Source organism: Caretta caretta, chromosome 2 (genome assembly GCF_965140235.1).
Source record: "Caretta caretta isolate rCarCar2 chromosome 2, rCarCar1.hap1, whole genome shotgun sequence".
Lineage (NCBI taxonomy): Eukaryota > Metazoa > Chordata > Testudines > Cheloniidae > Caretta > Caretta caretta.
The window spans coordinates 61,500,745-61,526,405 of NC_134207.1; the positions used below are offsets into that span (position 1 = coordinate 61,500,745).

At 39.2% G+C, this 25,661-nt stretch overlaps 1 protein-coding gene across 10 annotated transcripts in view; it reads right to left on the reverse strand.

The window, feature by feature from the left end:
* The window catches only part of CSPP1 (centrosome and spindle pole associated protein 1), a 179,546-nt gene that overhangs the window by 57,611 nt on the left and 96,274 nt on the right, over positions 1–25,661 (reverse strand). For 8 of the 10 annotated variants that reach the window (XM_048840876.2, XM_048840873.2, XM_048840874.2 and 5 more), the window contains 7 exons: positions 24,999–25,146; positions 19,885–20,037; positions 13,810–13,922; positions 12,718–12,867; positions 11,166–11,318; positions 5,806–5,910; positions 2,638–2,704 (listed from right to left, as the gene is read on the reverse strand). In XM_048840876.2, the coding sequence (XP_048696833.1) occupies positions 2,638–2,704; positions 5,806–5,910; positions 11,166–11,318; positions 12,718–12,867; positions 13,810–13,922; positions 19,885–20,037; positions 24,999–25,146 (889 nt within the window). The remainder of the gene's footprint in view (positions 1–2,637; positions 2,705–5,805; positions 5,911–11,165; positions 11,319–12,717; positions 12,868–13,809; positions 13,923–19,884; positions 20,038–24,998; positions 25,147–25,661) is intronic. The other 2 variants (XM_048840881.2, XM_048840878.2) reach the window with 1 other exon arrangement.

Genomic DNA, 25,661 nt, shown 5'->3' on the forward strand with positions numbered 1-25,661 from the left:
AGAGGTGTTCAGTTCATGGCATGCTAGGGCCCAACTCTTGGGACAGATCTGAGAATGGAGCCCAGAAGGCTGCAATACTTGACCATACACTGCTTGCAGCTAAGGTGCATGGTCATTAAGTCTCAAGCATTAGCATGAGGTCTCAACCACAAGCATTAGTTCCTATGTATCCTCATTTCTCACATGAGGGCTGGGTTGAACCTTCTGGTCAGGGCTAGGATAAGGATAGCATTCGCTCTCATTTGGTGTTCCTCTACACTGGACCCAATCAAACCCCTGTTACTATGGTTAGCTACTAAAAGTTGCAAACCAGCACTTAAAGCCTTCCTCTTCATGTTGTGTCTTATTTGCCTACCTGATCTGACCTGATCAAAGTAAAAACGTCAGCAGGCTGTAAAAGACTATGGACCAGATTTTTAAAGACATTCAGGCACCTAGAGATACAGAGAGGCACCAAGGCACCTAATCCCCATTACACCCACATGTGTTTGAAAATACCACTAAGCATCTCTAGGCACCTACATATCTTTTAAAATTTTAAAATGCGGCCCTGTGCTCTTAATATAAAGTAAAAAAAGTGTCCCTGCAGTGAGTAGCTTATAACAGAATGTATATACATAACATGAGTAAAGACCGCTAATTGTAAAGGAGAATGGTGGAGTGACGAAACAAAGGGAGAGAGAACAGAGCTTTTCAGAGCTAGCTCTTGAATGAGGCCTGGTCTAGCTATATTGCTCAATACTATGAAAAATTTCATACCCTGTGTGATATAGTTAAGAAGACCAAACCCCCACTACAGATGCAGCAAGGTCAATAGTAGAATTCTTCTGTCAACCTAGCTACCATCTCTCGAGGGGTTGGATTTACTATAGTAATGGAAAAAAACATTCTGTCAATGTACTAAGTCTCTACACTACAGCAATGTAGCCGCAGCTGTGCCACTGTAGCACTTGTAGTGTAGACATTCCCTCAGTACATATGTACAAAGAATGATGTGGTTATAAAATGATTATAGGCTTGAGTTTGGCACAGCCACATTACTCAAGTGGTGAAACCACAGTGAGTTACACAGCTCATCTCAAACAAGAACCTTATCAGACCACCTTGTACTCTATATATGCCTCCGATTTTATAGAAAAACAGATTTTAGAGAGATTTTAGACATGTTCTTAAACTATTTTTAATCCTTCCACCTGCAAAGTTATGTGATCTTACATATAATGGGCCAAATTCTCTACTGGGCTACACTTGTGTACGTCATTTACACCATGGCAAATTAGTTGTAAAATGGTATCAAATGAAATAGTATCAATTCATACCCACTTTTGCGGTTGTAAATGATCGCACAAGGTGCAGGGAAAGAGAATCTGTCCCAGGGACTCCAAATTCTATAGAACTCAGAAGAAGAGAAAATATACAGTTTATAAATGGAGAAATGTATTGGGAACAAGAACGACAGAAATCATAAATGAAAAGCCCTACTCACTAGTAGATAGTCCAGTCTACTTCTGCCAGAGGAGGACTGTTCTCTACAGTAATTCTGGAGTGCTTTGCTCACTGTAGTTGTCCCAAATAAGAATTCTAGCACTTCTACTGGAAGACAATCCCACTTTTTAACCCAGTGGTTCTCAACCAGGGGTACATGTACCACTGGGGTACTCAAAGGTTTTCCAGGGGGTACTCAACTTATCAAGATCAGTGTTTCTCAACTTGGGGCTTGCAGCCCCGAGAGTGGTCATGGGATGGGTTTAGGGGGGTTGCAAATGCAGGGCCAGCACCAGGAGGTGGCAAGCAGGGCATTTGCCCGGAGCCCCACGCCATAGGGGCCCCCCAACAAAGCTAAGTTACATGCTTCAGCCCCAGGTGGCGGGACTTGTGAGACAAGGCTCACAAGTAAAAACAGGATCAAGTATCACACTGAAATGTAAGTACAATGTTTATATTCCAATTGATATGTTTTATAATTATATGGTAAAAATGAGAAAGTGAGCAATTTTTCAGTAATAGTGTGCTGACACACTTTTGTATTTTTATGTCTGATTTTGTAAGCAAGTAGTTTTTAAGTGAGGTGAAACTGGGGGTACTCAAGACAGATCAGACTCCTGAAAGGGGTACAGTCATCTGGAAAGGTTGAGAACCACTGATCTAACTGACCTCACTACCAAGAAAATTTCCTCATAACCAGCACAAATTTATTTTCTTTATTTCATAACAGTAGCCCTAGTTATACTCATATCATGCATTTCCCTAAAGTAGAAGCATGATTAATATTAATGTGCTAATGCCATGCAAACAAATGCATTTTCTTACATGAGACTTCTGTTGAAAACAGAACACTCTTATTGATGCACAATTTAAACTTCTTTAAATTAAGGGTGATTTTCAAATATAATTACCAATATCTGAAAACAAAAGATCAATAATTTTTCCACTAGGGTATGTGAAAAAAGTGTTTGTTGGAAAAAAATTCAAATAAAAGTATTTGCTGATATCTTTGGCATCTAAAATGTCTGGAGTTTTTCTCTCCACAAGATAATTACAGTCAATATCAGAGAAGAAGACAACAGAGGAAGAGGAGATTAACATATATAAAGGCGTGTATTAGTTATGCTATCATGGAATAAAGAGAATACCAACCATATGCACGCATCTGGTTTCTTCTAGCAGGGACCGGAGGAGACAGAGCCCTGGATTGTGGCATATCCTAGCAAATATAACAAATATGTCATTTTTATACTTAACAGTAAGCAAGCACTTCAGACAGATGAGAAATTAAAATCTACTGAACCTAAAAATATCTGGTGCCTGATCATACTGAAACTCCTGGCAGAATGAGGGAGAGAGAATGAGAATCTGACAGTCTCTAGTCATCTCTATTTTTTAAAAAAATCTGCTGTTTAAACACATACTAAAATCATCAACATCATTTATTTGTAATGTGGTAATATCTAGAAGTCCCTATCAAGGATCAGGGCCCAACTGTTCTAGATGCTGCACAAACCTATAAATAAAAGACAGACCCTGTCCCAGAGATCTTGTTAGAGAAGCTTCTGGATTGGGACTCAAGAGGCACTGAGGCTCTGGAACTGACCCACGTGGACTATGCTGTAACTTTCTGTTCTCCATGTTAACTAAGGATTTTCTACGCTATGTTCCAGACATCTAATAAAACCTCCTGCTTTTACAACACTGTCTGAGAGTCACTCCGGAGTGAAGTTGGGGGTGCATTGCTCCCATTGGGTGTGTAAGTCTCCCTCAGGTGTCCCACTCAGGTTGACTCACTGAAAGGAGCTCATGGCATGAAGTAGTGATGCTGAAGGCTCCGAGGTTTGGTGCCAGGAGGCGGTGAAACCAAGGGGATTGCCCTAGTGAGAGTGTGAGCGTAACGGGGTTGACATACTGAAAGAGTCCTCCCAGGGACTGTTCCAGATCCGTGCAAGAGCATCAGACCTGTGGATCCGTGACAGATGTGAAGGAGGAAACTGTGATATTTTCTGTTAAGAAATAACTTATCTGTACAGGAAAATATGCATCCAAGCTCTTGATGAAAAATATATTCTATTGAACACTAAATTAGTTTAAGACTTTCAATTCTCTTTATACCTTGAAACACATGGGTACAAAAGCAACCATCGCTGTTACCTCAACCATGAAAATTAATGTCAAGTTCTTCTTTGAGTGAGCAGACAATATGGCTCCATTAGGAGCTCTTTAATGACCTGAAAGTCAAAAAAGAATTCTACAAAAAGACAACACATGGACTAATTGCTAAGGATGAATACAAAAGAACAGCATGAGCAAACACAAACAAAATCAGAATGCCTAACCTAAAATGAGTTATACCTAGCAATGATTATAAAAAGCAATATGAAGAAGTTCTAGAAATAAAAGCAAGAGAAAGATGAAGAAAAGTGTAGGCCCTCCATTTAGCAGGAAAGGAGAGAAAACAACAGACAACATCAAGAAGGGTGAGGAGTTTCATGCCTATTATGCTTCAGTATTGACTAAAAAGATAAATTAATATTGACAACAAGGGATAATGAACACAAGCCAAAATAGGGAAATTACAGGTTGAAGAATATTTAGATAAATTAAACGTCTTGAAGTCAGCATAACCTGATGAAATTTCACTCTAGGGTACTTAAGGAACTAGCTGAAGCAATCTCGGAACAATTAGTGATTATCTTTGAGAACTCATGGAGGATGGGTGAGATCCCAGAAGATTGGAGAAGGGCAAACACAGAACTTATCTTTAAGAAGAAGAGCAAAGAGGACCCAGGGGATTATGCACCAGTTACCCTAACTTCGATACCTGGAAAGATACTGGAGCAAATTATTAAACAATCCATTTGTAAGCACCTAGAGGATTGTGGGATGACAAGAAATAATCAACATGGGTTTGTCAGGACAAGGCAACCTAAATCAACCTAAACTTCCTTTTTTGACACAGTTATTGGTCTTGGATGGGGGAAGAGAAAACTGCAGATGTGATATATTTTTATTTTAGAAAGACTTTTTATTCACTTCCACATGACAGTCTCATAAGCACACTAGAGAAATATGGTCTAGATGAAATTACTCTAAGGTTACTGCAAAACTGATTGAAAGACCATACTTAAAAAGAGTAGCTATCAATGGTTTGCTGTAAATCTGGGGGTGCGGGGGACATATCAGGTGGGCTCTTGCAGTGATCTGTCCTGCGTCCAGTAATATTCAATATTTTCACTAATGATTTGGATAATGGAGTGGAGAGTATGCTTATAAAATCTGCAGATGACACCAATCTGGGAAGGATTGCTAGAATTTTGGAGAATAGGATTAGAATTCAAAAGGACTAAAACAAATTAGAGGACTGGTCTAAATTCAGCAAGATTAAATTCAATAAATACAAGTGCAAAGTACTACACTTAGGAAAGAAACTCAAATGCACAACTACAAAAAGGGGAATAACTAGCTAGGCAGTAGTACCACTGAAAAGTATAAGGGGGTTAAAGGTGGATAAACTGATGCAGTTGCAAAAAAAGCTAATCTCATTCTCGGATGTATTAAAAGGAATGTTGTATGTAAAACATGGGAAGTAACTGTCCTGTTCTACTTAACACTGGTGAGGCCTCATCTGGAGCACTGAGTGCAGTTCTGGGCACAGGCTTTAAGAAAGATGTGGACAAACTGGGGAGAGTCCAGAGGGGAGCAGCAAAAATTATAAAAGGTTTAAAAAACCTGACCTATGAGAAAAGGTTAAAAAAACTGGACATATTTAGTCTCGAGAAAAGAAGACTGAGGGACAGAGGTTGTGAAATCCTCAGCATTGGAGGTTTTTAAGAACAGGTTAGACAAACACCTGTCAGGGATGACCTAGGATTATTTGGCCCTGCCTCAGTGCAGGGACTAGATGACCTCCCAAGGTCCTTTCCAGCCCTATATTTCTGTGATTCTATGATGCAAAGGAGAACTTGAGAATTTACAAATGTCAGTTCAGAAGTTGCACTATCTTAGCAATAAAGCCATCCCATCATCTCAGTTATTGCCTATATATTTTACATAAAATAGAAAGGGGGTATTGACCCCTTCAGAAAGAATATATCCAGAATACATTTAAGAATTTAGACAGAGCAGATGATTTAGAAAAAAATACTTCAGAATTCAAAAAGTTTGCACACCAAATGTCACAGGTATAGGACTGGCTATGGCAAGTGCATCACAAATTATTTGCGCTGTTCTGTCAAAACTGTAACTGATCACTGATATTTTCACACACTACCACTTGTACACTAATTATTAAATTTGAAATATAAAGAACCATACTTGCGTGTAATAAGACATACGGCTTTCAACAGAAGGAGGCCTCTCTTCCTTCTCTAAGGACTTGTTCTGAAGAGCAGGAATGACAGGAGAAGGTTGCCTTGAAAACTGAAAATCAGGAAAATGTGCAAGATTGTAACAAGTTTCCTATTAATTCTTAATAAATTATTATTTTAAAAGGAGGAGCTGGCTAAAATAAAAGCTTATTGAAGCTTTTAATTCTACATAAGATGCTTTAAATATATTCATCACCTGTATTTTAATATCCTTTCATTTGCCTTCTTTTATTTTATTTGTAGCATTTACATATTTTGCTTTCAACGTTTGACTATTTGTTTTAACAAAACTATTGTACTTTTTAGTTTACATATAATCATGATAAAGATTTCAGCCTTTGTAATTAGTTCTTAGATGTATTTTGTGTTCTACTTACAGAAATTACCTTTATAAAATTTATGCAAGTTCTAATTATTTAGTCATCATTTTTAAACCTTATAATTAGCTAAGTCACATATTCTTTTTTCCTCTATTCAATTACCACATTTTTGTACAATATTTCTGCAATACACACACATACAGTGAAATTAATCTATGAGAAAATGAGAATCTGTCTGTGTATTCTATGAATTCTGTGTGAGATCATGAACTCTCTGTATGTATCTTTATCGAGATGCAAACTCAATTTTGAATGTACAGGCTTTTGCCTCCTCTGTTTGTCTCCATGTTGAGATGAAATTTCAAAGGCTATTGGCAAACAAACAACAAAAGAGGGTCACTGACTTAAAATGTTGAACCACTGAAATGTAATTGTTTTAGACAATAAGATAGCTCCTACCCAGGAGACCTGGTTTGTCACAGGAGAGGATGCCTTAGAGTCACCTGAGGAAGTTGGCAATACTGGCAAGGGAGTTACCTGACAAAGAAGACTGGAAGCTTTTAAAAAGGGAGGAGCTAATTTATTTGGGGTCTTTAGCCAATTTTTCCAGTTCAAGATACAGGAGAACCAACCCAGTACATAAAGCCTACATGAGACCCTCATGAACACAGATGGCTAGAAAGGGATATTGGGTTTAGGATGTTTGTCGTGTTATATATGAGCTGTACTCTCTTGTTCTTTGTCTTTAATTAAAAGAGCAATAAGGTGCTAAATTTGGGGCAAAGCATCTGTTGTGAAGCAGATCACACACACAATCACACACTTTCAGAGAGAATTAAACTATGAACCAGAATGCTCACACTTTGGGGAGGGATTCTGGGGTAGGGTGTGAGTCAAGGAAGTCTGAAAGGTCATCAATACACATGAAAGGGCTTAGGCAATTAGACAGCAGGTTCTGCCTCTCAGGAGACAGTGCTAGATAGCAGGCTTCTGCCCTAAGAGCATACCTATGGACTCTAAGATTGGGGCAGTGGCTGGATTTCCATTCAAACTCCAAAAGGCTGAAAGCACCTGGGGATCCAGAGGCTTGGATTCTCATCACAGCATGTGGTGGGAGGCTGGCAGGAGGCACCCGACTGGATCTGTGACATAAGCCAACTGTCTTTCACTTAGATAATGTCCACTACTATTAAATGTGGAGGATTGCTTACATCATTCAGGGAAGAGGAAAGGAACTGGGTAAGAATTTTAGACCACAATCAATCAAATCTCAAATTTAAAAGGATATTGTTCTTAGGCTCATAATTTATCCTACTTCGTTTTTACTTGCATCTGTATCTCAGCAAACGGGTAGATCAGGTACACCATGAAAGACTTTAGTCCAACCAGGGAGCTAAGCCTACACAGTAAAATGGAGACATAAGACATCCAATCTACAACTGCCCTAAGGTACCATGGAGGCATTTCTGAATCGAACTATTCTGGTTTTCAATTTTTTTGCTAAAAAAAAAAATCAAAATTTTCCATAATGGAAGACATTTTCTGACCAGCTATACTAATCGTATATTAGTCCGTTACCATGATGACTATATCAACAAGGCCAACTGACAACTCTCAGACTCAACCTTCTAAAAAGAACTCAAGGAAGAACCCATACCACAATTCATCTAGGAATTTAAGAATAGTATCAAATCCTTCCCCAAAAATCTCTGAGAGAGACTCTACAACTTCATCCCCCACAAACCCACCCGAGGGACCTTCTACTTGCTTCCCAAGATACACAAACAAGGGAATCCAAGAAGACCCATCATCTGTGGCCATGGCACTCTTGCTGAAGGAATACCGGGACTCAGAGAAACCATCCTCTAACCACTCATCACACAAACTCCCGGTTTCTTCAAAGACACAATCAACTTCCTCAGTTCCGCAATACCAACAGCCTCCCTCAGAACAGCATCCCTGTCACCATGGTTGTCGCTCCCTATATGTCAACATCCCTCACAATGATGGCATTGCTGCCTGCCTCATATCTACAAGAGAATAGATAACACTCAGATATCCACCCCAAACACATCACCAAATTTATCCATTTCATCCTCACTCATAACAATTTTACATTCAACAAACATTTTGTCCAAACCATGGGAACAACCATAAGTATTTGGACAGCTCCCAAATATGCCAGCCTCTTCAAGGGCCACATTGAGGAAAAAATTTGGGACATATGCAACACAAAACCAATTATATACCTGGGATAGACTGATGATATTTTCATCCTTTGAACAAGCAACCTAAACTCACTCATAGATTTCCACCACTTCAGCAACCACCAACCATCCATCAAACATCTCTAGCTTCCACACTAGCATCAGCTTCCTAGAAACCATGATCAGCTTCAACAATGGAACCCTACAGACAACTATACATAAGAAACCCACAGATCACTATATCTACATTCACAGATCCAGTAACAACCTCTAACACACCAAGAAAATCTTATCTACAGCCACGGAATATGTTCTGAGGAGAAAGCCTGCAACATACACCTTAAAACCACCTTCACTAAACAAGGACACTCCACCAGAGACATAGATTGCATTATAGAATGGGCCACCAAAATTCCCCAAAAGAACCTGCCTCCATATAAAAAACAACACCACCACCCCGCAACAACCCCACCAGCTTCTGACCGCACACCCTTAGTTGTCACCTATCACCCCACACTGGAATCCATACAGGGTATAATTAAACAATTACAACCCATACTCAATGGGGACCATATCCTGAAAGAAATCTCTCTCAACCCCCCCTCTTCTGCTCTTCAAACAATCCCCCCCCCAACATCTCCAAACTCATCCTCAGAAGCAAGCTCCCCACAGACCAGGATACACAAACTCAAAGTGGTGCAGTCCCTGCCAGAACAGCAGATGAAAAATCTACAGATCTATCTTCACTGCCACAAAGATCAACAACCTCCACAACACACCTTTCAATATCCATGGGTCCTACACATGCCTATCACATGTGGTGTACCTCATATCCATTGCACTAAATGCCCCAACAACCACCATGTGGGTGAAACAAGATAATCACGCTCTCAAATGAGCTCATGCAAAAAAATGATAAAACACAAAAACACCTGTACCTCAGAAAAACAACCTGTAGCCCCGATATTCATCATTCATATTTGGCTGTAATATTTCATATAAAGCATGCCATGCAAGGTATCATACAAAAAGTACTGATCTGCTGAAACCCATGGTTCTGTCTAAATATGCATATCATTAGTGTGTATAAAGTTATGAGATTGTGCTATATGGTTGTTACTGAAATATGCTGCAAGTTTATTAGTGGTATACAAAAGATTCCTGCCCAGGTTGGTGTTGACCACCCATTAATCAACTGTGTGACTCAACTATCCAAGCACCACACAATGGGAACTGCTCAATCACTGTGACTTGGGGGCTGCTTGTTCACTGTGACTCAGCAAAGCCAATCAGGACACACCTAGCTAGTGTCTGCCAGGCACCTGGGCCAAGGGTATAACATAAGGAACAGTTGCAGCATGAGAGGGCCTTTCTCCTCCCCCACCTACGCTGGAAACAACCAGGATGCCAATAACACGAAGATCATCCAGTGGGGTGAGAACATTGCTTGATCGAAATACTGTCTAGTGTGATAAAGTTTACAATTTAGATTGTGCATTTATTTTTATTTTATTTTTGGTAACATCATATTATGCCTACCACTTACAATCTACAATTCTTACAAGAATTACTTAAAATCTATCTTTCTGTAGCTAATAAACCTATTTTATATTTTACCGAAAACAATATATTCTGCTTGAAGTGCTTGGGAAACCTCTGCTTATTGAACAAAAGCTGGTTCGTGTCCCCTCCACATGGAGGGAGGGGCGGACTGGGTAATAAACTTGTACTTATCAGACTTCTGACCAGGGCAAGATGGTACAGCTCTGGGGTCTTAGGCTGGGGACCTGCGGGGGAGTTGGCTGGTGCCTTTCTCTGTGTGATTCATGAGAGATTTTGGGTCCCTTCGTGCAATTTAGCTGGGTGTGGGGCTCCACCTGCTGTTGTGATGAGTGAATAAAGCTCCTGGAGGGGTTTGCTGCTTGTCACAAGCAAAGCATTGTGAGAGACAGCCCAGGCTGGGAGTTAAGTGGGCACAGCAGTACCCCAGTTCCAGGTTGTACCCTGGAGATCCCGTCACAGTGGGACCTCATCCAGTGCACTAAAATGCCCCAATAACAACCATGTGGGTGAAACAAGACAATCACTGTGCTCTCAAATGAACTCATGCTGAAAAATGACAAAAGACAAAAACACCGTATTACCTGTGGGCAAACACTTTTCACAAAATGATCATTCTATATCTAACCTGTCAGCTCTCAAACTCAAAGGAAACCTGCACAATGCTTTCAAAAGATGAGCCTAAGAGCTTAAATTCATAACTTTGCTAGACACTAAAAATCATGGACTCAATAAAGACACTGGATTTATGGCTCATTACAATAATCTGTAACCCACTAACCCTCCTTTGTCCTATGACTGCAGAGGTGTTAACTACACACTTTCACCTTGAATAGTCTCTTGCAACATGTGTTAATTTCTTATGCTAAGAAATGTTACATCTTGTATTTAGCTGTGAGACTCTAAGCACCTTTTCCAGATGTGAAGACCTCTGTGTAAGCTTGAAAGCTTGTCTCTTTCACCAAGAGAAGCTGGTCTAATAAAAGACATTACCTCACCCATTGTGTCTCTCTGTGCATATCCTAGGTTTTTTGTCAAAATTTCCCACCACTGCTAGTGTTGGTAGATATAACAGGAGCACTAGTGAAGACAGGGCCTTCAGCAGCTGCTAGAAAACAGTTGCAGTTTATTATCATGATTCAATTTTTCTAGCAATTGTCTTACTAAAAATAAAATAGGACAATATGTTTAGACTTTACAAAGTCCTTAAAGTGTACCACCTTTTTTTCCTCTTCCATCTTTGCTATTTTTTCTCGCTCATAATATTGTCTAAGTTGTTCGTTCTGTTTGTCTTCCTCCTCTTTCCTCTTTTTTTCAGCCTCTTTTCGTCTGTCTTCAGTTAAGCGAATTAGCTCTTCATTTTTTAATCTTTGCTGTAAAGAGAATATTGTTGGTGAATAAAAACAAAAAATAATCAATATTTTTAAAGTTTTTTATTTTGCTTGAGAAATTAAAATTGTATCTGAGAGGTAAATATGAATGGAAAAACAACATGCAGTTGATCTAATGAACAAAGTTTTCAAATTAGAACTTTTGCCATACACCTCAAACATGTGAGGTGAAATCCTCGCTCCCATGAAGTCAATGGCAGAACCCTCACTGACTTCAGAAAGGCTAGGATTTCACCTCTGATGCATTGGTCTCATTCAGAGCTAGATTGAGGCTCAGAGGCTTTTAAGACTCAGCCCTGAGTAAACAATGGTACATAGCTAAGCCACCCCCACAGGAGCCGCAAAAATAAATTATTGCTCAGTCAAAATTCTTCCCCTGTTCCTGAAGGAAAGTTGCAACAATACTTTAATGGGTGCAGCTCATTTCCCTCATTATACCAGCCCACCTCTGTTAATCAGTCCCATACCCATCCCACCAAATTGCTCATAAATGGGAGCAAGGGGGCAGAATCTGGAATGCTGGGATTGTGGCCCATGCCACGCTCTAGCCTATGGTCTACGTAGGTTTTACACAGCCATGCAGAGGATTAGAGGAGGTGTTACTTCACTGCACGTAAGACAAGGGCACAAGCTATCTATCCCAAGTTAACTATGGGAAGAAATATAATCAAATGAATTCAGCTTTTTAAAACTGAAAAATACATCTAAGCTTTTTATTTTGAATTACATTAAAATTGCACACCTTGATAACAATTTTCATTACCACTTGGTTCAGGGCAAATGTCAAGAAATTACTGCTTTTTTTTCAAAAATAAGTATTCCAGCCCTTTCCAAAGGAACACTGCCAACTTTTTTTAAAAATCATGCTTCCTCTGCAATATTTCCCCCCTACTACATTTACAAGTATTTCCAAAGTCTTCTACAACTAAAAGATTAGAGAAAAAATACCTCCCTATTTTTCAGTTTGTTTACTTGGTCTTATACTCTGCATTCCCCTGTATGATCAATCTCCTCTGTGCTAACACAGCAGCAGGTGAAAAAAAAAAATCTTTTCTTAAAATAAGAAAACATAACTGTAAGATCACAAAAACTGACATTAGGCCCAGAGATAGGTTTAATATTTGACTATATTTCAACTATTTTAAAAAAAAATCTGACTAGATTTCAAATTGATGGTGTTCTTCTAAGATTAAGGGAAGTGGAAGGATTTTGCTGACTAGTTGTGAGGCCCACCTACTTTCTAGTTTTCCAGTGAGGTTCCACAAGCCTTTTTCTGACACAGAGTATTTTATGAGCTTCCTTAGAGTTTGCAAAATGCAAATGATTCAATGTGCTGGTTAGGGGTAAGGGGGAAAATAATCATTAAAATTAGATAGCACACCTCCTCCTCTTTCCTTCTTTTCTTTTCCTGTTCCTCTTCATATTCTTTTTGCATTCTGCTCCTCTGTTCAACTAGTCGCTTTTCTTCTTTTTCTTCTTCAATTCTAAGTTTTTCACGCTCTGCTTCTTCCCTGAGTCTCTTTTCCTCAATCTAGAGAGCAAAGCTAACATTCATCTATGGATAACAGCTTAGTGATCCAATGAACAAAGTTTACATGTGTGGCACTCTGTAGATGCACCCTGCATTTGTAGCATTAAGGAGCATACAAGGCAACTGCAAGGGAATTCCAGGACTTTCCTGCACTACAGCTCATATAACTGTTGATTTGTTTAGACCAGCTGTTTGAATATTCTTGAAACCTTTTTGGTGTATATAAAACACCTGAAAGCTTTCTCTTTTTTTTTTTTCCAAACACAAAAAACGTAATCACTTCTCCCACAGAGAGCCATGCCAAACTGTGGTACAATTTTAAAATTGATCAAACAACATTAATTTCATACATGATAATATACAACAAACTTCCCTCCCCCCCCATATTTCCTCCTCAATTCTTTTTAACTATTGTGGCACTGGTTTGTTACACTATAAAACATGTTACACAACAAAAAAAACTGTTAGCAGAACTATTGTGCACAAACATTACTAAAAATAACTAGGTTCTTATTGTCACTTTTGTCCTTCCTCTTTCTCTACTTATGATGCTCACTTGTGTCATATTAAATTTAGACTGTTCACTCTTAAGGACAAGGCTTGTGTCTTCACGTTTTTATGAGGCTCCTAGCACACTTTGGGGACTCAAAAAAATTTTAAAAACACAACTGAATTTAAGTCAATCACTAATGGCATCAATTTTCTAATTTCAGATGGTTTATAGCACTTTGCTGATTCAGGCACAATCCTACAAACACTTAAGCATGTGAGTACTCCCATGAAATTCAGTGGGACTACTCATCTGCATGAAGTTACTCACATGCATAAGTCTGTACAGGACTGTGGTCTTCGAGAGCATGTATTGGATAAAATCCTTGATAAGTAAAAAAGCTCAGATGCTTAAATACAGCTTAACAGGGTAATATTGGCACATGCATTCACCTGCAAACGAAGAAAATTCTTGTATGCCTCTTGCCGCTTAAGTTGTTGTTCAGATGGTGGCTCACTAAATATGTTACCTCGAACATAGGGAGAGGTTTGTGCAAATGTAAAGCCTAGAAGAAGATAGTTTTCCAAATATAATCAAAACTAGTTTTGAGACAGAAAACCAGATGAAAGAAACACAAACATTTGTCTCCCATGGTAGCCTACAATATACATTATCCAAAGATATCATAGAAATAGTTTTCAAACAGAGTTTTTATATTTTATGTGCAGAATTTAGTATGAGTTTCATTGTTCAATTAATATTAGTTAGTTATTTGGGTTTGTATAAAAATATTCAAATAACTAAAGGATTTTAGGATATCAAGCAACAAATAAATGAATATATAGGTCATGTTAGTATTCTGATGTTTATGATGAAAAACACAGTCCGTCACAACCAAATCTATACAGCTGCTTTCATATGTGTACCAGGGTTTACAGTTCTATTTTTTTTTTTTAAATTAGGCAAAAAAGTTTCTAAGTTCAACACTTCATTGCTTGTGATTACCATTCAGCAGTCTTATCAGATATAACTCAATACCTGTTCTTAAAACATACTAAATTTGTAAAAAACAGAATATAATTTGAAAAACAACACAAAACATCTTCATTAGACTAATGTTCAGATAACAGGATGATAGGCACTACAGAAAATGCATAATTAGAATCAAGTGATACAGATTTCAGTAGGTCAAATTCCACTGCTGTAATGAGCATACTGTACTATGAATTTTTAATTTAACATCTTTTTCAGCACAGCCACTCTGGTTAGTCTGTTGAAAATGATATCATTAAGGGTTAGGCTGACAGTTTACTCTCAGCCCTAACTAAGGCTTAGCTCAGAGCTGTGGTGCTCCAGGAGCAGCTCTGGAAAGGAAGATTGACTCAGACATACCCTTTAGAGTTGCAGTTTCTCTGGATATCCTGTTCTCCAAAAGCAGGTGGAGAAGAAGAGAGGATTAGGAAGGCCAAAAAAGAATTTGAAGAACAGCTAGCCAAAAACTCAAAAAATAACAGCAAAAAAAAAATTCAAATATATCAGAAGCAGGAAACCTACTAAACAACCAGTGGGGCCACTGGACGATCAAGATGCTAAAAAGAAAAGGAGTACTTGTGGCACCTTAGAGACTAACAAATTTATTTGAGCATAAGCTTTTGTGACCTACAGCTTACTTTATCGGATCATCATATTTGGGGTCGGAAAGGAATTTTCCTCCAGGGCAGATTGGAAGAGGCCCTGGAGGTTTTTCACCTTCCTCTGTAGCATGGGGCAGAGGTCACTTGCTGGAGGATTCTCTGCTCCTTTAAGTCCTTAAACCACGATTTGAGGACTTCAATAGCTCAGACATAGGTGAGAGGTTTTTCGCAGGAGTGGGTGGGTGAGATTCTGTGGCCTACGTTGTGCAGGAGGTTGGACTAGATGATCATAATGGTCCCTTCTGACCTTAATATCTATGAATCTATAAATAAATTTGTAAGTCTCTAAGGTGCCACAAGTACTCCTTTTCTCTTTGCGGATACAGACTAACATGGCTGCTACTCTGAAACAAGATGCTAAAGGAGCCCTCATGGAAGATAAGGCCACTGCGGAGAAACTACATGAATTCTTTGAATCTGATTTCACAGCTGAGGATATGAGGGAGATTCCCAAACCATAGCCATACTTTTTAGGTGACAAATCTGAGGAACTGTCCCAGACTGAGATGTCATTAGAGGAGGTTTTGGAACAAATTGATAAGTTAAACAGTAATACACCACCAGGACAAGAGTGGTGTTCACTCAAGAGTTCTGAAAGAACTCAAATATGAAACTGCAGCACCATTAACTGTGGTATGTAGCCTATCATTTAAATCAGCTTCTGTACCAGATGACTGGAGGATAGCTAATGTGATACCAATTTTTAAACAAGGCTCCAGAGGTGATCCCAGCAATTAACAGCCAGTAAGCCTAACTTCAGTACCCGGCAAATTAGTTGAAATTATAGTAAAGAACAGAATTATTGGACACATATATGAACAAGACTTGTTGGGGAAGAGTCAACATGTTTTTTGTAAAGGGAAATCATGCCTCACCAACCTACTAGAATTCTTTGAGGGGGTCAACAAGCATGTGGACAAGAGTGATCCAGTGGATATAGCGTACTTAGATATTCAGAAAGCCTTTGACAAGGTCCCTCACCTTAGGCTCTTAAGCAAAGTAAGCTGTCATGGGATAAGAGAGAATGCCCTCTCATGGATCAGTAACTGATTAAAAGATAGGAAACAAAGGGTGGGAATAAATGGTCAGTTTTCAGAAGGGAAAGAGGTAAATAGTGGGGTCCCCCAGGGGTCTGTACTGGGAGCAATACTGTTCAACATATTCATAAATGATCTGGAAAACAAGGTAACAATGAGGTGGAAAAATTTGCAAAATGATACAAAACTACTCAAGATAGTTAAGTCCAAAGCAGACTGCAAAGAGTTACAAAGGTATCTCAAAACTGAGTGACTGAGCAACAAAATAGCAAATGAAATTCAATGTTGATAAATGCAAAGTAATGCACGTTGGAAAACATACATATATATATAAACATACATATAAAATGATGGGGTCTAAATTAACTGCTCCACTCAAGAAAGAGATCTTGGAATCATTGTGAATAGTTCTCTGAAAACAGCCACTCAATATGCAGCAGCAGTCAAAAAAGCTAACACAATGTTGGAAATCCTTCAGAAAGGTATAGGTAAGATAGAAAATATCATATTGCCTTTATATAAATCCATGGTATGCCCACATCTTGAATACTGCATGCAGATCTAGTCACCCCATCTCAAAAAAAGATATATTAGAATTGGGAAAGGTACAGAGAAGGGCAACAAAAATGATCAGGGCGTCTGGAACAGCTTCCATATGAGGAGAGACTAATAAATCTGGGAAAGAGATGACTAAAGGGAGATATGATAGAGGTCTATAATATCCATGACATGTGTGGCGTAAGTGTTATTTACTTCTTTTCACAACACAAGAACTAGGGATCACCAAATGAAATTAACAGGCAGCAGGTTTAAAACAAACAAAAGGAAATATTTCTTCACACCGTGCACAGTCAACCTGTGGAACTCATTGCAAGAGGATGTTGTGAAGGCCAAGACTATAACAAGGTTGAAAAAAGAACTAGATAAGTTCATGGAGGACAGGTCCATCAATGCCTATTAGACAGGATGCCTATTAGCTGTTTGCTAGAAGCTGGGAATGAGCGACAGGAGATGGATCACTTGATGATTACCTGTTCTGTTCATTCCCTCTGAAGCACTTGGCATTAGCCACTGTTAGAAGACAGGATACTGGGCTAGATGAACCACTGGTCTGACCCAGTATAGCCATTCTTTTGTAGGATATGATGCCTTGGCCCTTCATCAGATACTGCATTCTCTACTCAGATCCAGCCTGCTCAGTTGAATGGTGAACTGAAGGTATGTGGAAGAGTCATGGCTCTATCTGTTCCCCACCCACTCACTCAAAGGGGTTGAGGGAAATATTAGGCCGACACTTTAATTGTGTGCTCTCTCTGCGCACACCCCATCCTACATCCAGATCCAGGATCTGGGTAGCTCCTGTGCAGTCAAGTCCCATGTATTTCCTTTTGACTGCATACATAGGCTGCTGTTACAATCTAACCTTAAACTTGTATACAATCTATGCCTGTCTAATTTCTAACATCAAAAACATTATAATGTTAAATTCATATTTAGTTTTCCTCTTGTGGAATCATAAATACAGTGATGATGAAGAAACAGTGATGAACACCATATAAGAACCTATATGCAATAGAATACTTTTCACAATTTAACTGAATATATCTGTTTCTCTAGGACATTCAATGGGAAATTCACCTGAGCCTGAGAAGAATCCAGAATTTACCAGTGTACATTGCCAAAGAGCCACAGTAATACATCAGCAGCCCCCCATCAGCTCCTCCCTCCCCCCAGCTCCCAGCACCTCCCACCCACCAGCTGCCCCACCGATCAGCACCTCCTCCTCCCTCCCCACACCTCCTGAAGCTGTTTCGTGGCATGCAGGAGGCTCTGGGGCAGGAGGGGGAGGAGTGAGGGCACTGCAGGCTCGGGAGGGGGTGGGAAGGGGTGGAGTGAGGGCAGGGCCTGTGGCAGAGCCAGGGATTGAGCAGTGAGCACCCCCCCAGCACACTGGAAAGTTGGCGCCTATAGCTCCAGCCCCGAAGCCGCATATTAACTTCTGAAGAGCCGCACGTGGCTCCGGAGCCACAGGCTGGCCACCCCTGATTTAAGTCCCACAAAAACGGTACATTAGCACTATTCAGGCTCTCTGCCAGGGCCGGCTCCAGGTACCAGCTTTCCAAGCAGGTGCTTGGGGCAGCATTTAGAATGGGGCGGCAGTCCGTGCTCCGTGGTGGCAATTCGGCGGCAACTGCTTGGGGTGGCAAAATTGGTAGAGTTGCCCCTGCGCTCTGCACAGGGGTGAATTTCACTCTAGGGCTCTATTGCCTTGCTTGACTTTAAGTACCACCAGGAAGTGTTGTCACAATTAAGAGTCTGCCATTATTATTTACCATTTTACATAATCATAAAAAACATTGCCAAATTTTCATCCCAAAGTAAACAAACTAAATATTCAGTTTTTCAAATCTCCTACACAGCAAACAAAATTAGCTGGGTTAAAATGTTTTTAAGTTACTGGTTCCAGGAAAAAAAGAGTTTTCTCCAGAATTTGCACAATAGGAGATTTTTTAAAAATACCCAATCTAATTTTTTTCCTCAAATAAATACTCTAACCACATGCTTTTAAAAATTAACAGGATAGTAATTTAACTGACAGCGAAATTACTGGCCTGTAACTTTGTGTTTTCATCATCTCCTTTTCCCAATTCTGTGACATTATTCCTTAATCGGAACAGTTATGATTTATTCTACCAGAAAGTGTAAGGCAAAAAAATGGAAATCATCCCCATAATATAAGACTCTGCTTCATGGCTTTTCTATTGGTCTAGTGATTTCCCAAACAACTCTCAAAGAACCCAAACAAATATTAATACAAGAGAGAATACAAGAGAGCAGCAAATGGTGGGGTGAGGTGGGATAAACGACATGACTATGACCATTACTTTTAAATAACTTCCCTTTGTCATAATGTCTCTCTTTACCCCATAACCTACGAAAATGGCTTTTTCCTTGCCTTGAACATCAAAACTTCAGCCCCCATCTCTTTGACTAAAAAACAACTACAGAGAAATCCCACCTAACAAGAAGCAACTGAATACAAAGAGCCAACATTGTGGTCTCAAACATCTAATTTGCTCAGTGTCTTTAAGGGTATGTCTACACAGCAACTAGACACCCCTGGCTGGTCCAGGCCAGCTGACTCAGGCTCACGGGGTTCCGGCTGCAGGGCTGTTTCACTGCTGTGTAGAATTCCGGGCTCGGGCTGGTGCCAGAGCTCTGGACCCCTAACCTCACAGAGTCTTAGAGCCTCTGGGACAGGTTTTGTCTTAGAGCCCCCCTAGGCAGTGTTTGGGCGCTCTAAGCCTGCCTGAGCCCCTGAAGACTGTGCTTGGCTGCTCTACTCCGGCCTGAGCCCAGAGAACTTGTTGCTTGGGCCTCTGAACTGTTTGTTTGCTGCTCGACCCTGAGCATAGGTCCGAGCCACCACCCCTTCGCTGCCCTGATTGTGGGCTAGGACCCTGACTGCCTATTGCTCTACCCGAACTGCTGACCAGAGCTACAAGCCAAGAGTGACTCAGCTGATTCCTCAACCGTGAGCAATGCCCTGTGACATAGTGAGGCGGAGTGGCTCCCACTGACCCAGAGGGGGAGGGGCCACTGCTAACCCACTTCAGCTTCCAACAACAATAAGGCAAGAGGACTGTTGGGAAAGAGGTGGGAGTGTGCCTCACACGGTAGGCATGATTGACAGTTTTATGAGTGACAGAAAAAGAGAGATGTACAAGAGCTTGAGAATTTTTGACCACCAAAACCTAATAATGTTTATAACTGATAACATAATATTCTTAAAAACCTGCTATTTTATTTGTAGATGCTTCTGTGTTCTCAGGTCTTGGGGAGGCCAAACTTTGGTCAACCGATACAATAGCCCTTTTATCTTGATAGTGTCTTGCCTCTGGGTTATGATACGCATCTTCATTTTGCTTGTGCATCATGTTCAAGTCAGCTAAAGGAGAGGGGAAACAGCTATTTATAATATTTTATTCCCACAAGTGGCATGTGTATTCTCAAAAACAAGAAATTTCACCGGGTCTACTTTCAGGGCACACCAACTATGGGAACAAAAGAGTAAATAAAAAAACAATGATGTGAGCTAGAAATGAGAAAAGTGGTCACCTGGAACTTACTGAACAAGGAAATAAAATTACCAACAACTTTTTACTCAGAAAGCTTTTGTCAGCAATGACCCTTCACAGCAAAAAGCAGAAAATACCACAAAAAGCAAGGGTAAAAAGCTTGAAGCATGACACAGTTGACACAATGTGTCGTGACTGTGTTTGTTTCCAAAATCCTCCTCTGTTAAAAAGGTTGTAAAATACTTCGATTTAATATTGAGTATCTATGCTGCTTATTTCATTTCTCCTAATCATGCTAAATGTTGTACATCATTACATGTGAATTGGTTCTTCTCACATTCTTTAATAATCCAGCTACTGCTTTGTGATATGTAAACATACATTCACAATATGTGGTATGCTCAAAGTTATACCAGGACTGAAATGTTCATCTAATGATTATTTTTACAGATTTTTCAACATAATTTGCAGACGCTATATTCATTACTACAAAGACACTGGATAATTTTTCATAAGTGATGATTATGGGGTGCCCAATATGACACACTTTAAAGAGTCCTTATTTTCAGAAAGTGCTATGCCCCTACCCTCTGAAAACTGGCCCCTGTAAGGTATCACACAAAAACTGAGGCACCCAAAACCATTCATCACTTTTACAAATCTTGACTACTGTTAATATTTTTGGCTCAAATCTTGCCAATATGAAGAATTACTAGCAAAAGGTTCTACTAATCTTAGTATAGTAGCTCAATAACAGAGCTACTTATTCAAATATCAGTTTGAGTCCTCTTGCTGCAAATCAGAGCAGAAAATCTCAAAGTGAGAGATTATTGTGCTATAGTTCAAAGAGCGAAGTTCTAGTAGAACTAGTTAATAACATTTGCCAGTTTTATCTAACAGTGCAATATTTAATTCAGGTTTTCCTTTGCCAGCTAACAGATTATTTCCATACCTAACCAGATTAAGATCAATTTTTTAGCAAATCTGTAAGGAATACACTTGAAATTAATTTGAGATATTAAAAAGATAATATAATCTGTAGGTATAGAAGGATCCCGCAAAGCAGCCTACCAACCTATGAATTCGTGATTCTATCCAATAATGTTTTTAAAAATTAATAGGTTTTCAAAATATTTACAAGGCAAAAAGGAGAAATTGCCAAGATAAATGGAAACCTATCACGTGCTATGAGAATGCCACAAATGAGCAATTGTTATACTATCATATACCTGGAAAAGAGTAATAGCTAAACTAAAACCAATTTTAAGGGCAGCTGCATATGTTGTTACTGACCATTTTTAATCTGTTTGGATATTTAAGGCTGGATATTCCCAGAACTTTAAATGATATTCCTCTCTTAGAAGCAGCTACTTAGAAATTACTATAAACACAGTACACAAACCCAGCGAAGAGACATTTCACTGGGATGAAAAAGGAACACTATGCACAATAGAAAATAATTCATATTATATGGGAGTAATAACTCATACTTCCATATAACATGGTATGTCATGTCATTTCACACAGAGCTGTGGATATGGCCAAAAATTTTGAAACTGGGAACCTAAAACTTAGGTTACTAAATCTATATTTTAGGCACACAGTGTTGAAAATGTTGGCTAGCCTTAATGTCCAAACAAACTGCTTTGGTCCTGAATTCAGCAGTATTCTATATTGATGTCATCAAGTACTCTAACTCAGTGGTTTTCAACCTATGGTCTGTGGACCCTTGGTGGTCTGCAGACTACGTCTAAGATTTCCAAAGCGGTCCACACCTCTGTTCAAAATTTGTTAGAGGTCTGCAAATGAAAACAGGTGCTCTAACTCAATGTTATGGACCTGAATTTAGCATATATATATTGATGTCAACAAGTACTTTAACTCAATGTTACATTGAAGTTTTGATGTAATAATGAAATGCACATAGACTTCAGAAATTCTCCCATTTTTTTTGTTGGGCATTCACTTCAAATGCAAGAAGAATTAGAGTCAAACAGAATAGGATTCTACCTAAACGAAACAGCTAGGTCAATATCCTTTTGCACAGAGAAACAAGAACTGCAAGTTGAAATTTCGAGTACTCTAAAAGTACTAATTCAGATTAAGCATGATAACATGCTCTGAGCCATAACTATAAATTTTTCCTTTACCATGTTGTGCTTTACATCAGGCATTTCTCAATACTATATATTGAACAGTCCCAAACTCTGGAAATAACAGCAGGAATTGACTTGTATATGAGTGTGAATAGGAGGTTTTACTTATATTAGAAGAACCCACTTTCCCTTCCTGAGGGTAATCATTAGACAGTCACCTATTCTGAAGACTCATGAGGGGCATTCAGTGCATCAAGAAGAAAAAACTACAAAATTCCTATCTTTGAGTCTTTACACATTACCAGAACACCTAGACATGATGCTAACAGTGCTACTGAGGTTCTTATCCCCCTGGTTAAATGACCAAGCGGTGAAGAAGCATGAAAATACATTGTTGAAATTAGCCTTCTTTGAGAAAAAGTGCTTGTTACAGTAAAATGTACCCACAGAAGGCCCACATAAAGCCTTATGGATCACTTAAGTCTGTAGAGACAAATGCACCCCTCTTCTCCATGGCTGCAGAACCAGCTAGGTAAGAGATTTCTGCACAATAATACACTGAGGGTAGGAAGGAATGGCGTGTAGGTAGGCCAATAAGAGGGGTGGAAACAAGGCTGGTATTCTTCTATGCGGATCTTCCGATCTCTCCTCACAGAGAGAATCATATAAGAGCCCACAAACACTACTTCATCCATTGAGATAAAGTAACCTCCACGAAGGGGCTCCACAACTGCTCTGCAGTCTTGTGGGAGGAAGACAGGATATTTGGTGCAAATAGTATAGGAGACCTTCTGTATTGGAACAAATTTGACCTTACTGCATTTATTTTGAGGTGGACAGATCTGACTGGGCCTACTGAAAGACAAACAAACTGTTGTTGTTTTTCCTAATGGTTTTTTGTTTTGTTCTTTTTTTTTTTTTTAAATACAGAAACTACTGTTCAAGAGCTCATGGTAAACAATGTAACTTGTGTCTTTCCCAACCACTCTCAGCTAGCCTGATCTGGGGGACTGAGCTCATGACAGGGAGCCAGGAACTTGAAATTTAATCCCAGTTGTGCCACTGACTTGTTTTGTGGCCTTAGATAAATTATTTCCCTGTGTTGCAGTTTCCTTGTTTGTCTATCTCCATGTCTTTCTTACAAAGGTACTGTGATGATTAAGTAATTGATGAGTACTGAGTACAAAACTTTGCAAAACACAAAGAATAAATAAATACTTTGCAAAACACAAAGAATAAATAAATGCTGAGTATTATTAGTATCTGACTGTCTTTATATGACAATTTACAAGGCTGTCATAGTGGGCAAGCTCAAATAATATTCCACTTCCCTTTATGGACTCATTCAGATTTGTTCTTAGTCTATTTGTCCCAAGTAGAGAGTCCATGATTAGAAGTTATATTGTTGTAATGTACTGCTCCTGTGGAAACATTTAAAATGAAAGTACATCACACCAATCACACATAAATACAGGGCCTAGCGTATTGGAAATCTTTTCATCTAGCAATCCTTTCCACTTTGTTTTCTGTTGTCTTTTCTTGCCCCGTAGCCTATACTTATAGGTATTTGCTAGGTAAGCCATGGGTATAAGTTAAGGCAGTAATATAATGAACTTACAAGGCCTGTAAGACAATAGTTTAACTAAATAAGGCATAAGGCCCAAAAGCCTTAGATTAAGCAGCTAACAAGGAGTAACCCTAGATCATAAAATCACAAGACAGAACGCTGTAATGACTAAACTGCCAACAGGTAATCAGAAGATGCTAGCTTATACCCGCTTGGGCTATTTGAAGTTAGGAACACCAGCAGATGTCTGACCACAAGTTTATAAATAAATGCTAATAAATGCTAATAAAATAATATAATGTCAATAAATGCTAATAATATAAATGCTAATAAACTTGAGGTAAACAGATTACTAATCTGTGGGAGAAGGGCACCCCAACGTTAGTAGGGTGAGGAAATACAAATAAGAAAAAGGGGAGAAACCCCTATAGAATATGCATTAGGTATAGTGGTGTCAGCATAACACATTATAAGAAGTCGTATCCCAGCCTGTGTGCCTCGTGAGATGTAACTCTTGGGAGATGCCAGGATGACGACCACTGGTGGTGGTGACTGTGGTGAAGATAACTAACACTTTTAGTCCTTTTGCAAGGGATAGTGACAGCATATAGATGCTCAGACGCACATTCTGTAGTATCTCTACCTACCTTGCTGGGTTGGAGCGTTTGTAACTTTGCTAATTCTGTTAATAAAACTATCGCAAATTCAAAAACTGTGTGTGTTGCAACAGTGCACATCAGGGTTCCCAACAAAACTTTAATTTTAATAATAGTGGGCCTGATGTTGGGACAAGAACTTAGCAAACCTCAGTGTTAACTTGGAATTCTTAAGTAATTAGCACAATTAATACACAAGCAATACCCGCCTTGTCGGCTGTCATTTCTTGTTAATCCCAAACAGATGAATAACTTTAGTTCTGCTCTTCTTACACGGGAAAATAGTTCTATTGAAGCCAATGAAACCATTCCCTTAAATAAAGTGAACAGGATTTGATTCCTAGGATCACATGCTTCTACAGGCACTGGCCAAGTGTTCTTCCTTGCCTGTAAAGTGCCATATACACCAATGATGTGATACAAAGAATAACGTTTGTCGGAATAAAGTTAATAACTTAAAGAGAAGAAAACAATAGACGTCTTAAAGAGAAGACCCACATTTTCAAACGTACTTATCAGATTGCCTTTTGTGTCTCTGAGAGGAGCACCACCACCACCTTTTCCCCAAGGATTGTAATTTCTCATTTCAGTTTCTAACTTGGCTTCATATCGTTCCTTTTCCTCCTTTTCTTGTCTGCGTCGTTCTTCTCTTTCTCTTATCTAAAGATAGGATAACACTCAGTCACACAAACTTCTAATAAAAATAAATATATTTGGAAGTAAAGAACTCATAGAGCAAGCTGAATGCTATTGTTTTCCTTTGTATTCTTAGGTATCCACATCAAATTAGTCATAAAACTTCATTGCCAACTTCTCCAAACCACGTACTGGGTACAGTTTTACCAAACACCTTTGCCATAAGGTACACACACACACATAGATGACAAATAGATCACAGGGACACACCCACTACAAAACCTCCAACTTTAGGACAGCCATTACTCCTGTCTCATACCAATCACAGATTTAAGGCTCACTATTTTGTGATCCTAAAGGAATAGAAATGAAAACTATGCCATTGAAAATAAGAGATCCCCAATATTCCACTAGGATCCAAGCACTTGCTTCTAACCCCTGGAAAGACATAGTTTATCAGACCTTATAATAGATTCTTTTGGAAACCTAAAAATTATTTTAGATGTTTGGAAAAGTTTTCTGGGTCCCTCAGAACTTTG